This window comes from Ctenopharyngodon idella, chromosome 18 (assembly GCF_019924925.1).
Source record: "Ctenopharyngodon idella isolate HZGC_01 chromosome 18, HZGC01, whole genome shotgun sequence".
Taxonomy (NCBI): Eukaryota; Metazoa; Chordata; class Actinopteri; order Cypriniformes; family Xenocyprididae; genus Ctenopharyngodon; species Ctenopharyngodon idella.
In genome coordinates, this window is record NC_067237.1 from 32,673,513 (window position 1) to 32,687,123 (window position 13,611).

At 34.0% G+C, this 13,611-nt stretch overlaps 2 protein-coding genes across 4 annotated transcripts in view; one reads left to right on the forward strand and one right to left on the reverse strand.

Moving 5' to 3' along the window:
* aamdc (adipogenesis associated, Mth938 domain containing) overlaps window positions 1-4,040 on the reverse strand; it is a 73,855-nt gene extending 69,815 nt beyond the window's left edge. Inside the window, exon 1 of the mRNA XM_051870636.1 lies at window positions 4,037-4,040. The gene's annotated coding sequence lies outside the window, so the exon portion shown is untranslated. The remainder of the gene's footprint in view (window positions 1-4,036) is intronic.
* Window positions 1-13,611, forward strand: part of pak1 (p21 protein (Cdc42/Rac)-activated kinase 1) — a 57,679-nt gene that overhangs the window by 35,526 nt on the left and 8,542 nt on the right. For all 3 annotated transcript variants that reach the window (XM_051870626.1, XM_051870624.1, XM_051870627.1), the window contains exons 4-11: window positions 29-176; window positions 696-733; window positions 1,382-1,495; window positions 6,452-6,668; window positions 8,866-8,929; window positions 9,018-9,066; window positions 12,124-12,236; window positions 12,871-12,988. In XM_051870626.1, coding sequence (XP_051726586.1) covers window positions 29-176; window positions 696-733; window positions 1,382-1,495; window positions 6,452-6,668; window positions 8,866-8,929; window positions 9,018-9,066; window positions 12,124-12,236; window positions 12,871-12,988 — 861 coding nt within the window. The remainder of the gene's footprint in view (window positions 1-28; window positions 177-695; window positions 734-1,381; window positions 1,496-6,451; window positions 6,669-8,865; window positions 8,930-9,017; window positions 9,067-12,123; window positions 12,237-12,870; window positions 12,989-13,611) is intronic.

Here is a 13,611-nt window from a genome sequence, read left to right on the forward strand (position 1 = left end):
GTACTTGTTTTTGTGGCTCTCTATGTAGGGCATGCCTGAGCAGTGGGCACGGTTACTCCAGACGTCCAACATCACCAAACTGGAGCAGAAGAAGAATCCTCAGGCGGTTCTAGACGTGCTTAAATTCTACGACTCTAAAGAAACGACCAACAGCCAGAAATACATGAGCTTTACGGGTGTGACACACTTTATATATTACAGCTATATCAGTGTAGATGTTGGTGAGATCCATCCATCAATCCATATGAATATAAATAAATAAAATGAACATATATATTTTATATATATTAAATGAATATATATATATATATATATATATATATATATATATATATATATATATAAAATGTGTGTATATATATATGTATATATATATGTATATATATATATATATATATATATATATATATAAAATGTATATATATGTATGTGTATAAATATATAAACACAATTTCCATAATGTGTTTTGCTGTGTCAAATAAACATTATAATTTCAGAAATTTTGCGTACACCTTATTTGCAATTATGATATAATACAATGGCTTTAAATCATCCTTCAGCCACCAAATCCTTTATAAATCGGCATCAGCAGTTGAAAAAAATGATATCAGCATTATGTTGTCTAAAGATTAGTTCTATGGCTCTTTCTCATCGCTCATTCGTCTTTTTTTTTTTTTTTTTTCTTTTTTTTTCAGATAAAGGTGCGGATAACTACAGCTCTTCCAACGCAGTGGTGAGTCATTGTGACTGTGTTTTCCAGCTTTATTTGTGACATGCTGAGAGGAGTTTGAGGTCAGGAGGGGAATGTGGACAAATGTCCTCTTCGCTCACATGACAGATTGACAAAAGACTGGACAGGAGGAAGTTTGCCAGGGGGGGGAAGCGTGAAAGAGAGGAGGGACTTGAGAGCTGAAATGGGGGGGGTTTAAAACAGGAGGGATGCAGTGAACAACAAGGTGACAGAGTCCCGTAAGGGCTGCCTACTCAACAGAAGGACAGAATTGATGCCAGCCACTCCAGGCGGTGCCAGCGGGTTCATCTCTCTCTCTCTCTCGCTCTCTTTCTCTCTCTCTCTCTGCACTGTGAATCAGCATCTTTTTTGTGCAGTTCTTCTGCTGAGTAGTGCTGTAGTGAGTACTGAGTAGTGCTCCGTAGTTCAGGCTGAAACAGGTTAGCTGCAGAGCAAGATGGGGAGTTAACCTTTAGTCGATGCACTGGTTATGGTGTATCTGGTCGGATGGTGAGGCCTGTGGAGCTCAGCGGTGAATAACGCAGCACCGCTCTTGTGGTTGGCATGTTGACGTTGGGTTTGTTTTGCACCCATGTTGTGATGTCAGTCGGTCAACCTCACTTCCTGCTTGGCTTGTTTCACGCTCCGCAGAACTCCAAGACCGTTTCCGAGACACCTGCCGTAGCCACCGTCTCAGAGGATGATGATGAGGATGAAGCCACACCCCCACCCACGATCGCTCCCCGTCCTGAGCACACCAAATCTGTGAGTATTTGCTTACAGCATATGGGGAAAAGTGACTTTTGCTTGCTTTGATTTAGTCTCTCTTTCGCTGTCTGTATCGCATTCTCTGTTTTAGTTTAATGTACTTATGTGTTTAAATGTGTAGTGTTTGTCATGCCAAAGTTGTCAATGTAGATGGATGGATGGATGGTTGGATGGATAGATAGACAGACAGACAGACAGATAGACATAGATAGATAGACAGACAGACAGATTGATAGATGGATGGATAGATGGATAGACAGACAGACGGATAGATAGACAGATGGATAGACAGGCAGATAGACAGACACAGATAGACGGATGGATGGATGGATGGATGATAGACGGATAGATAGATAGACAGACAGAGATAGACAGACAGACAGATTGATAGATTGATAGACGGATGATAGACAGACAGACAGACAGACGGATAGATAGACAGATGGATAGACAGACAGACAGACACAAACGGATAGATGGATAGATAGATAGACGGATGGACATTGATGGATGGATGGATGGATGGATAGACGGACAGACAGACAGAAAGACACAGACAGATAGACACAGATGGATAGACAGATGGATAGATGGTTAGATAGACAGACAGACAGACAGACAGACAGATGGATAGATTGATAGACAGTTGGATAGATAGAGAGACAGATGGATAGATAGATAGACAGACAGACAGACGGATAGATAGACGGACAGACACAGATGGATAGACAGACGGATATATGGATAGATAGACGGACAGATAGACGGACAGACATTGATAGATTAATAGACGGATGGATAGATAGATAGATAGATAGATAGATAGACGGACATTGATAGATAGATAGATAGATAGATAGACGGACAGATAGACGGACAGATAGACGGACGGACATTGATAGATTGATAGACGGATGGATAGATAGATAGATAGATAGATAGATAGATAGATGGACAGACAGACAGATAGACAGACAGACACAGATGGATAGACAGACTGATAGATAGATAGATGGATAGATAGACACAGAGATTGATAGACGGATGGATAGATAGATAGATAGATAGATAGATAGATAGATAGATAGATAGATAGATAGATAGATAGATAGATAGATAGACAGGCAGATAGACAGACACGGATGTATGGATGGATGGATGGATGATAGACGGATAGATAGACGGATAGATAGACAGACAGAGATAGACAGACAGACAGATTGATAGATTGATAGACGGATGATAGATAGACAGACACAGACGGATAGATAGACAGATGGATAGACAGACAGACAGACACAAACGGATAGATGGATAGATAGATGGACAGACATTGATGGATGGATTGATAGATAGACGGACAGACAGACAGAAAGACACAGACAGATAGACACAGATGGATAGACAGACGGATAGATAGATGGATAGATAGACAGACAGAAAGACACAGACAGATAGACACAGATGGATAGACAGACGGATAGATAGATGGATAGATAGACAGACAGACAGATAGACAGATAGATAGACACAGATGGATAGACGGATAGATAGATAGATAGATAGATAGATAGATAGATAGATAGATAGACAGACAGACAGACAGACAGACCGATGGATAGATTGATAGACAGACGGATAGACAGATGGATAGACAGACAGACAGACAGACACAGACGGATAGACAGATGGATAGATAGATAGACGGACAGATAGACGGACGGACATTGATAGATTAATAGACGGATGGATAGATAGATAGATAGATAGATAGATAGATAGATAGATAGATAGATAGATAGATAGATAGACGGACATTGATAGATAGATAGATAGATGGATAGATAGATGGATAGATAAACAGACAGAGATTGATAGACGGATAGATAGACAGACAGAGATTGATAGGCGGATAGATAGATAGATAGATAGATAGATAGATAGATAGATAGATAGATAGATAGATAGATAGACAGACAGACAGACAGACAGATAGATAGACACAGATGGATAGACAGACGGATAGATAGATGGATAGATAGACAGACAGATAGATTGATAGACGGATGGATAGATAGATAGATAGATAGATAGATAGATAGATAGATAGACACAGATGGAAGACAGACAGACGGATGGACGGATGGACGGACGGACGGACGGACGGACGGACAGACAGACAGATAGATAGACGGATAGATAGATAGACGGACAGACAGACAGACAGAGAGACGGATAGAGAGACGGATAGAGAGACGGATAGAGAGACGGATAGAGAGACAGACAGACAGATGGATAGACAGACGGATAGAGAGATGGATACAGACAGACAGACAGACACAGACAGACAGATAGACAGACAGACAGACAGACAGACAGACAGACAGACAGACGGATGGATAGACAGATTGATAGACAGACAGATGGATAGACGGATGGATAGACAGACGGATAGAGAGACGGATAGATAGACAGACGGATAGACAGACGGATAGACAGACAGACAGACAGACAGACAGACGGGCAGATGCTAAGGTGTTGTGTTGTGGGTGTTGGCTGGGCAGCTGCATTACAGTCAAGTCTGTAGTCTGGAATAATGAGTTCTCTGACTCTAGGCGCCTTCAAGCTAACCTGTAATTACCGAATAAATATGCATGGCTTCATAGAGGTGGGTAGGTGACTGGAGGTTTATTACAGCTGCATTGAGGACAGGAGCGTGTGTGTTTGATGGAGAGAGTGGCTGAGGGGTGTCTGGGGTGCAGTGAAGCCTCATTACATTCCCTTGATCTGTCTGGAGATCACGGGATCAAGCCTGTTGGGCTTTTAGGCGCCTGGATGATTAAAGATGCTCCATCAGCACTCATGTAGTTTTGTGAGCTGTCAGCTCTCAATTCGAAGGGGTTTCACCCTCATTATGTCAGCCTTTAAACCAGAGGACATGAATGATGTCCTTTAATGTGTTCAAGCACACACTCACATGATGCTGCTTTTTACAGCTACAGTGACCAAAAGTGACTTGTAGTGCATGTCTCTTAACTTTAAACTCATCTATATGCAAGTCTTTATATGCAAGTTGCCAAAATTAACATAAAATGAAATATTTTAGGGAAAACATATATATTGATCCAATTTTAATTTTTAGTTAGAAAAATCTCTTTTCAGACCAATTTAACTTTGTGTCTTAATGTTGTTTTGAAGATGGAGAAATTCAAGCTGATATATTTATTTATGTGTATATATATATTTATATAGATAGATGGATGGATAGATGGATAGAACAGTTCTGTATATATATACACTACCAGTCAAAAGTTTGGAATCGGTAAGATTTTTAATGTTTTTAAAAGAAGTTTCGTCTGCTCACCAAGGCTGCATTTATTTAATTAAAAATACAGTAAAAACAGTAATATCGTGAAATATTATTACAATTTAAAATAACTGTTTTCTGTTTGAATATATTTTATAAAGTAATTTATTCCTGTGATGGCAAAGCTGAATTTTCAGCATCATTACTCCAGTTTTCAGTGTCACATGATCCTTCAGAAATCATTCTAATATGCTGATTTGATGCTCAAGAAACATTTATGATTATTATCAATGTTGAAAACAGTTGTGTACTTTTTTTTTTCAGGATTCCTTGATGAATAGAAAGTTCAAAAGAACAGCATTTATCTGAAATACAAAGCTTTTGTAACATTATACTCTACCGTTCAAAAGTTTGGGGTCAGTAAGAATTTTTATTTTTATTTTTTTTAAAAGAAATTAAAGAAATTAATACTTTTATTCAGCAAGGATGCATTAAATCGTATGTGACAGTAAAGACATTTATAATGTTACAAAATATTATATTTCAGATAAATGCTGTTCTTTTGAACTTTCTATTCATCAAAGAATCCTGAAAAAAAAAATATTGTACACAAATATTTTGTACAGTTGTACACAATAAATGTTTCTTGAGCATCAAATCAGCATATTAGAATGATTTCTGAAGGATCATGTGACACTAAAAACTGGAGTAATGATGCTGAAAATTCAGCTTTTCCATCACAGGAATAAATGACTTTATAAAATATATTCAAACAGAAAACAGTTATTTTAAATTGTAATAATATTTCACAATATTACTGTTTTTACTGTGTTTTTAATTAAATAAATGCAGCCTTGGTGAGCAGGCAAAACTTCTTTTAAAAACATTAGAATTCTTATCGTTTCCATATATATATATATATATTTTTTTTTTTTTTTTTTTTTAAGCTGATGCTTGATTTCCGTCTGTTCATGTCACAACACAATGCACACAACTCTTGTTTGTTTTGAGAGTAAAAGTAAAGAACTGCACTTTTTCAATTTATTTATTTTATATTTGTTTTCTGAGAGAGTGTGTGTGTGATGATCCTGCCCGTTGTTAATGAGTGTTGAGATGAACACTGCTGGTACCCTGTTTCCATGGTGTCACCGTGGTGAGTCAACTTCTGACTGCACACTTCAGCTCTGTGGCCACTTGTTTGTGCCCTGTTTTTGTCTCTAAAATGAATTAAAGAACACAAGCCCAACCCCAGTGCTGTAAAGTAATCTTCTAAGAAAAGAGCAGGAAACTTAAGAAGAGTCACACTGATCTGGTTCTGTTAAGACCCGAGGCTCCAGTGAGCAGAAATGTAGAGGGTTTTGTTCAGCTTGTGAATGTCTGAGGAGAGAATTATATTCACTTGAGTCACTTTAGACTGAGCTGTGCTGGAATATATGTTTTATTATCTCTGTGGGTACCAGCGGCCCGATCCTTTCCCAGAATACCTTGTGAATCATCCATTGCTCCGTTTGGGCCCCATATGCTCTGATACAGTTTATTCTAGTGTAAATGATCAGGGCTGGTACTATTTTATTTTACTTTTTATTTTATTTTATTTTATTTTTATATCATCCACTGCTAATACAACACATTTGTCCACCCCACAGATCTACACACGCTCCGTTATTGAACCTCTTCCTCCTCCACTCTCCACCAAAGATGCTGCCACATCGCCCATCGCAAACGCGGCCTCTGACAGCGGCAGTCCCACCCCGACACCCTCTACCACCAACGCCACTAGCACCCCGACGCCCTCCACTCCACAGAGCGCTGACAAGACACGCAAGAAGAAGATGACCGACGAAGAGATACTCGAGAAACTGCGTAAGTGATGCGCAAGATATAGCTTAACAAAAATGGAAAGTAACAATAATAATTATTTATTTGTTTATGTGCTCTAAAATGCTTTATATATATATATATATATATATATATATATATATACACACACTCTCACACAATTACCAACAATTAAAAAATAATATAATAAGTATATCAGATTTTATTTTTTTTATTTATTTTCCTGGGAACTGGTTTTCCACATAGCTATGCTAGTTTCATGTCTCTCTTCAGGTCTTTTTCTTCCTGTGTAGTATAATAATTTACTTACAAATCAATATTTCATGTCCAATTATTTATTTATTTATTAAGTAGGCCTGTAATAAGTAGGATAATGTGCAGTCAGCAAGTCATTATTGCTGTTAAGGTGCTGTCACCCTGTCAAGGGTTATTTTATGTTAATGGCCAGCTGACTAAAAATTATTCCTGACATATAAAGTACATATATTGTGTATTTATATTTTTGAGAAATTCCAACATGCTTTTATCTCTTGATCGAGTAATTCATACATTTTTTGTGTGCTTTTAAGTTGTATTATTTTATTATAATTTATTATATTTTGTTTTATTTTATATGCATTATTATTATTTAGCATCTAATTTTGACTGAAATTATTCCCAGTCATTTTGTTTATGAGCGGCCCTAGAGATGCATGACTTTCTAAGAACCTGTATCTTATTAAAAACCCATGCTACAGACGTTCTCAGATCGCCCTCTACTGGTAAGAACGGGATGCTGCTGCAGCCATCCAGTGTGTCCCTCCTGCCCCACTCTGTCAGTTCAGGCCCCTCTTGGCCAAAGAGTTGTTGTTCTTCATTTAAAACATCCATTCATCAATGGTTGCCGAGTTACACGTCGAACTGAAGATGTTCCTGTCTTTCCCTTATGTGGCCTAAATTTAAGACTCAAAGACGTCGTAAAATTCTGATCATCCCTCTGCCTTCTTCCTTTCTGTCTTTTCCAAGCCTCTATTACCTCACTGCCTGTAAATCTAAAGTCTTTTCCCAAAGGTTTAGAGGCCTTTTCATCTCCCCCTCTCTCTCATTCTTCTGCTAGGTCAACTTGTTTTGACTGGAAATGATTGCTTGCTTCTCCCTCCACAGCATGTGTCTGACTGAAGTCTGATCTCGGTTAACTGAGACGGTTGTGTCCTCTTAGAGCTGAGCATCCCTCTTCTTATACAAGAACTGTTTGAGGGCAACAATTTGGTTGATCTTCACAAACTAGGGCTGCCTGATTTGGCAAAAATTATATTGCACTTTTGACAAATATTTAACAAAAGGCATAATAAAAGTCTAAAAGAACAAAACATTTGAAAAGAACTGTAAAGTGATGCCTGTTGGTGATTTCCAGCAAAACACAAGCAATCGAGACTATCGGCAATGTGATAAAGTTGAGCAGAGCTAATATGGTTCACATTTCATACACATTGTTTGGAACCCAGATACTTTGAATTAAATTAAATTAAATTAAATTAAATTAAATTAAATTAAAAATAAAATAAAAAAATAAAATAAAATAAAATAAAATAAAATATAACATAAAATTAAATATTTTTTACTGCAATAAAATGAAATAAAATAAAACAATAAAATAAACATAGTTTTCTGTTTTGTTTACCTGTAAAATATCTACTTTTATAATTTTTTATAAATATAATCTTTAAAAAAAAATATATATATATATGCAAAATTGTGTAAAATAATATATTTTTATTAGAATAGAATATTTAAATAGATTACAAAAATATTTTTAATTAAGTTTATATGTATTATGTATTTAAGTTTATACTTTTAAGTTAAATACATACATTTAAGTTTGTGTTTAAGTTCATATATTTAAGTTTATACTTATTATGTATTATGTACATGTATATCATTAAATATTATTATTATGTTTGTAAGGTAGTCCAGATAACCCTTGAGCTTTTATTTGTCTGATATTTCAAGTTATCTCAGTGTCGCCTACTAATCTCCAGTTTAATAATTGCACAAAGTCATATCACAATTTTGATTATAAAATTAATAAGTTGTGGAGCTCTGTCACAAATCCTGAAGTGCTACATTTTATATTCTTTTGTCTTTTAAAATGCTGATTTTTTTTTCCTCACTTGTGTCTCATTTTTTTGTAGTGTTTATATATACATATCTGCGAAAATAACATGTGACCTCCACTCCACAGGAAGTATAGTCAGCGTGGGTGACCCGAAAAAGAAGTACACGCGGTTTGAGAAGATTGGCCAGGGGTGAGTTTATGATGAATATCTTATCATTTATGCCAAATCCAACAATCTTCAAACATTCATCTAAATCTTCACTTCCTTCCCTCATCAGGGCGTCTGGAACAGTTTACACAGCCATAGACATTGCCACGGGACAAGAGGTGAGACTTTTGAGGTGCCAGCCAGTAATGTGTTTCTCCACTGATGGCACATATACGTCATCTAGATGTGCATTTTCTCCAAGAAGAGTATTTGCTCATCTGCAATATGACACTGTAACATTTCCTGATTTATATTAAAACAACATTCAGCACATGCATTACGTATTACAGACGTTAAATGATGTTAGTCCAACAAATATAATGCTTAAAATGGAACATGATGTACATCTGCTCACTAGGTCAGTACTTGCCAGTATTGCACTTTTGACAAATATTTGCCAATTAAAATCGCAACATGGTATTTAACAAAAGAATAACAGAAGACTAAAAGAACAAAGCATTTGAAAAGAACTGTAAAGCGATGCCTGTTGGTGATTTCCAGCAATACACAAGCAACCGAGACCATTGGCAATGTGATAAAGTTGAGCAGAGTGAATGTCTCTGTTAACTTTTCAAACAAATTGTTTGTTTGGAACCCCGATGAACTGATAAAATAATATAAATTAAAATAAAACAAAATAAAGCAAAATAAAATGAAATAAAATACAGCTATTGTCTCGGTTAACTTTTCATACACGTTGTTTGTTTGGATCCCTGATGAATTGATAAAATAAAATAAAGCAAAATAAAGCAAAATAAAATAATGAAATAAAATAAAGCTATTGTCTCGGTTAACTTTTCGTACACATTGTTTGTTTGGAATCATGATGAATTGATAAAAAAATAAAATAAATAAAATGAAATGAAATGAAATAATAAAATAAAATAAAGCTATTGTCTCGGTTAACTTTTCGTACACGTTGTTTGTTTGGATCCCTGATGAATTGATAAAATAATATAAAATAAAACAAAATAAAGCAAAATAAAATGAAATAAAATAAAATAAAACAAAATAAAGCAAAATAAAATAAAATAAAATAAATTAAAGCTGTTGTCTCGGTTAACTTTTCGTACACGTTGTTTGTTTGGATCCCTGATGAATTGATAAAATAAAATAAAGCAAAATAAAATAATAAAATAAAGCTATTGTCTCGGTTAACTTTTCGTACACATTGTTTGTTTGGAAGCCCGATGAATTGATAAAATAATATATAAAATAAAATAAAATAAAGCAAAATAAAATGAAATAAAATAAAATAAAATAAAATAAAGCTATTGTCTCAGTTAACTTTTTGTACACATTGTTTGTTTGGAACCCTGATGAATTGATAAAATAATATAAAATAAATAAAATGAAATGAAATGAAATAATAAAATAAAATAAAGCTATTGTCTCGGTTAACTTTTCATACACATTGTTTGTTTGGAACCCCGATGAATTGATAAAATAAAATAAAGCAAAATAAAAATGAAATAAAATAAAATAAAATAAAATAAAGCTATTGTCTCAGTTAACTTTTTGTACACATTGTTTGTTTGGAACCCTGATGAATTGATAAAATAATATAAAATAAAATAAAACAAAATACTAAAATAAAATAAAGCTATTGTCTCAGTTAACTTTTCGTACACGTTGTTTGTTTGGAATCACGATGAATTGATAAAATAATATAAAATAAATAAAATAAAATGAAATGAAGTAAAATAATAAAATAAAATAAAATAAAGCTATTGTCTCGGTTAACTTTTCGTACACGTTGTTTGGAACCCTGATGAATTGATAAAATAATATAAAACAAAATAAAGCAAAATAAAATAAAATAAAATAAAGCTATTGTCTCGGTTAACTTCTCATACACGTTGTTTGTTTGGATCCCTGATGAATTGATAAAATATAAAATAAAACAAAATAAAGCAAAATAAAATGAAATGAAATAAAACAAAATAAAGCAAAATAAAATAAAATAAAATAAATTAAAGCTATTGTCTCGGTTGACTTTTCGTACACATTGTTTGTTTGGAACAACGATGAATTGATAAAAATAAAAATAAAATCAAATAAAGCTATTGTCTCGTTTAACTTTTTGTACACATTGTTTATTTGGAACCTAGATACTTTTGATTTTGATTTGATTTGATTTGATTTGATCAAATAAAATAAAATAAAATAAAAGGAATTTAAAATAAAATAATAAAATATAAAATAAAATAAAAAATAAAAATAACACAATCTTATTAATCTTATTAATTATTTACTGTTTTGTCCTGTTTACCTGTAAAATGTCCAATTTTATTAATTTTATTACTATTTATGAATAAAATCCTTTAGATTTATTTAAGAATTCTTAAGTAAATGTGATGACGTACATCTGCTCACTATGTCAATACTCGCCAAACACCACTAATAAGGCAAGCATCACTATTATTATTTCTCATAGGGTTAAGGACTTAAACAAAATTATATTGTACTTTTAACAAATTAAAACTACAACATATTTAACAAAAGGCATAACAAAAGACTAAAAGAACAGGCGATTTCCAGCTAAACACAAGCAAATGAGACCATTGGCAATGTAACAAAGTTGAGCAGAGCTAATGTCTCAGTTAACATTTTGCACAGATACTTTGATAAAATAAAATAAAATAAAAAACATGATATTTTTTACTGTTTTGTCTTGTCTTAAAGATAGATTTACTTAAGAATTCTTAAGTAAACATGATGTACATCTGCTCACTAGGTCAATACTTACCAAACACTACTAATAAGGCAAGCATCACTATTATTATTGCTTATAAGGTTAATGATTTTGTTTCCATTTGGAGAACTCTTATCATGGGGTTGGAGATATCGACAGCCTTTTCACTGTCCACACGCTCTTACGGTTAATAGAGGGCACCTATCATCATCATTAATGCTATTCCGACAGAGACGTCGACATTTTCGCTGATCGATAACAATGATTCGGGGGATACGGCATGTGATATTGATCTGATGACATTCCTCTGAGCTGAGCGCGCACTGCAATCTTACCTACACACAAAGAGAGCTAATCTCAAAGCTAACTCTCCCTCATGTTAATGGAGAGATGCTCAGAGACGGGCCTAATGGAGCCGAAGACTCTCGGATTAATCTTCAAGTGTGTCTAAAAGCTTTTATTCTGATGTTTGGTCTCTCAGGTGGCCATCAAACAGATGAACCTACAGCAGCAGCCCAAGAAAGAGCTGATCATCAACGAGATCTTAGTCATGAGGGAAAACAAGAACCCCAACATCGTCAACTACCTGGACAGGTGAGGGGGATGGGGGGAAATAATCTTCCTAATCAGTATTTTAGCTAGTTTTCTGTAAAAATATATTTTTTAAATTATTTTCTATAAATTTACTTTAGAAGTAAAATAATGTAAAAATTGTATTCTCAGAAAATCTATAAGAACTCTGTTTATTTTTATTTATTTTTAAACTGTATACTGTTTTTATTTTCTTTTGTATTTTCTTTTGTCTTTTTTTTTTTTTACTTTATATTGTCTTTTATTTTTCTTTAATTTTTGTTATTTTCTTTTAATTTTTAAGTTATATCTTTTTTTTTCTGTATAATTAATTTTTTTTTTTTTTTGCTATATTTTTGTTGTATTTTTGTATATTTTTAGGTTATATTTTCTTACATTTTTCTGTTTATTTTTTTTCTGCTTTTTGTTACCGCACAAACTTATTTTTTTTAGATTGTGCTTAAGTCTTATTGTCTAAAAAAAAAAAAAAAAAAAAAAAAAGCAAAGCTAATCCAAAGCTTCTCTCTGTTTCCATGGTGAGTTGCTTTATGTCTGCACTAATAAAAGCAGAAGCGTCCAATAATTCTGTTGTCACGGCAATGCTGCTGCATCACTCAGTAATGTGGCGTCTGTTGACGATGCTGTCTTGTTGCCATAGTTACCTGGTGGGGGATGAGCTCTGGGTAGTGATGGAGTATCTGGCAGGAGGTTCCCTGACGGACGTGGTGACAGAAACGTGTATGGATGAAGCGCAGATCGCAGCTGTCTGTCGGGAAGTGAGTGTGAAATTATTCAACTTGCCATGTTTTTTTTTTTTTTTTGTTTTTGTTTTTGTCTCCAAAACATATTGAGCTGCCTTGCTCTCTTAAGTGAAATGGAACCTCATAAGTGACTGATTTGGAACACTAGGCAGCAACTCACAAATAGCATTCCTTACAAAAATATGTACAGCGAATCAGTTAATTCCAGTTAGGGTTGCAAAGGGGCGGAAAGTTTCCGGTAAATTTCCGGAAATTTTCCACGGGAACTTAACCTGGGGAATTTTGGAAATATTCCAATTTGGAAACTTAACAGAAATTTATGGGAATTTATGAGAATTTATGGGAATTATTTGGAAATTTTGGGAAATTTATAGAAATGTCTAAATAAATTTGATATAAAATGTATCATATAAACATAAATATAAACATTTTGTTTGGTCATAATAACAGTCATGAAATAAGTTATTTCTTTTTTACATCCAATTAATTCTAATTTAGTAAATATGTAAAATAAATATATTTTTATTGCAGCAATTGTTATGTGTGTTGTTTATTTCAGTGTCACATGATCCTCCAGAAATCATTCTAATATGCTGATTTGCTACTCAAGTATCAATGTTGGAAACAGTTATGCTGCT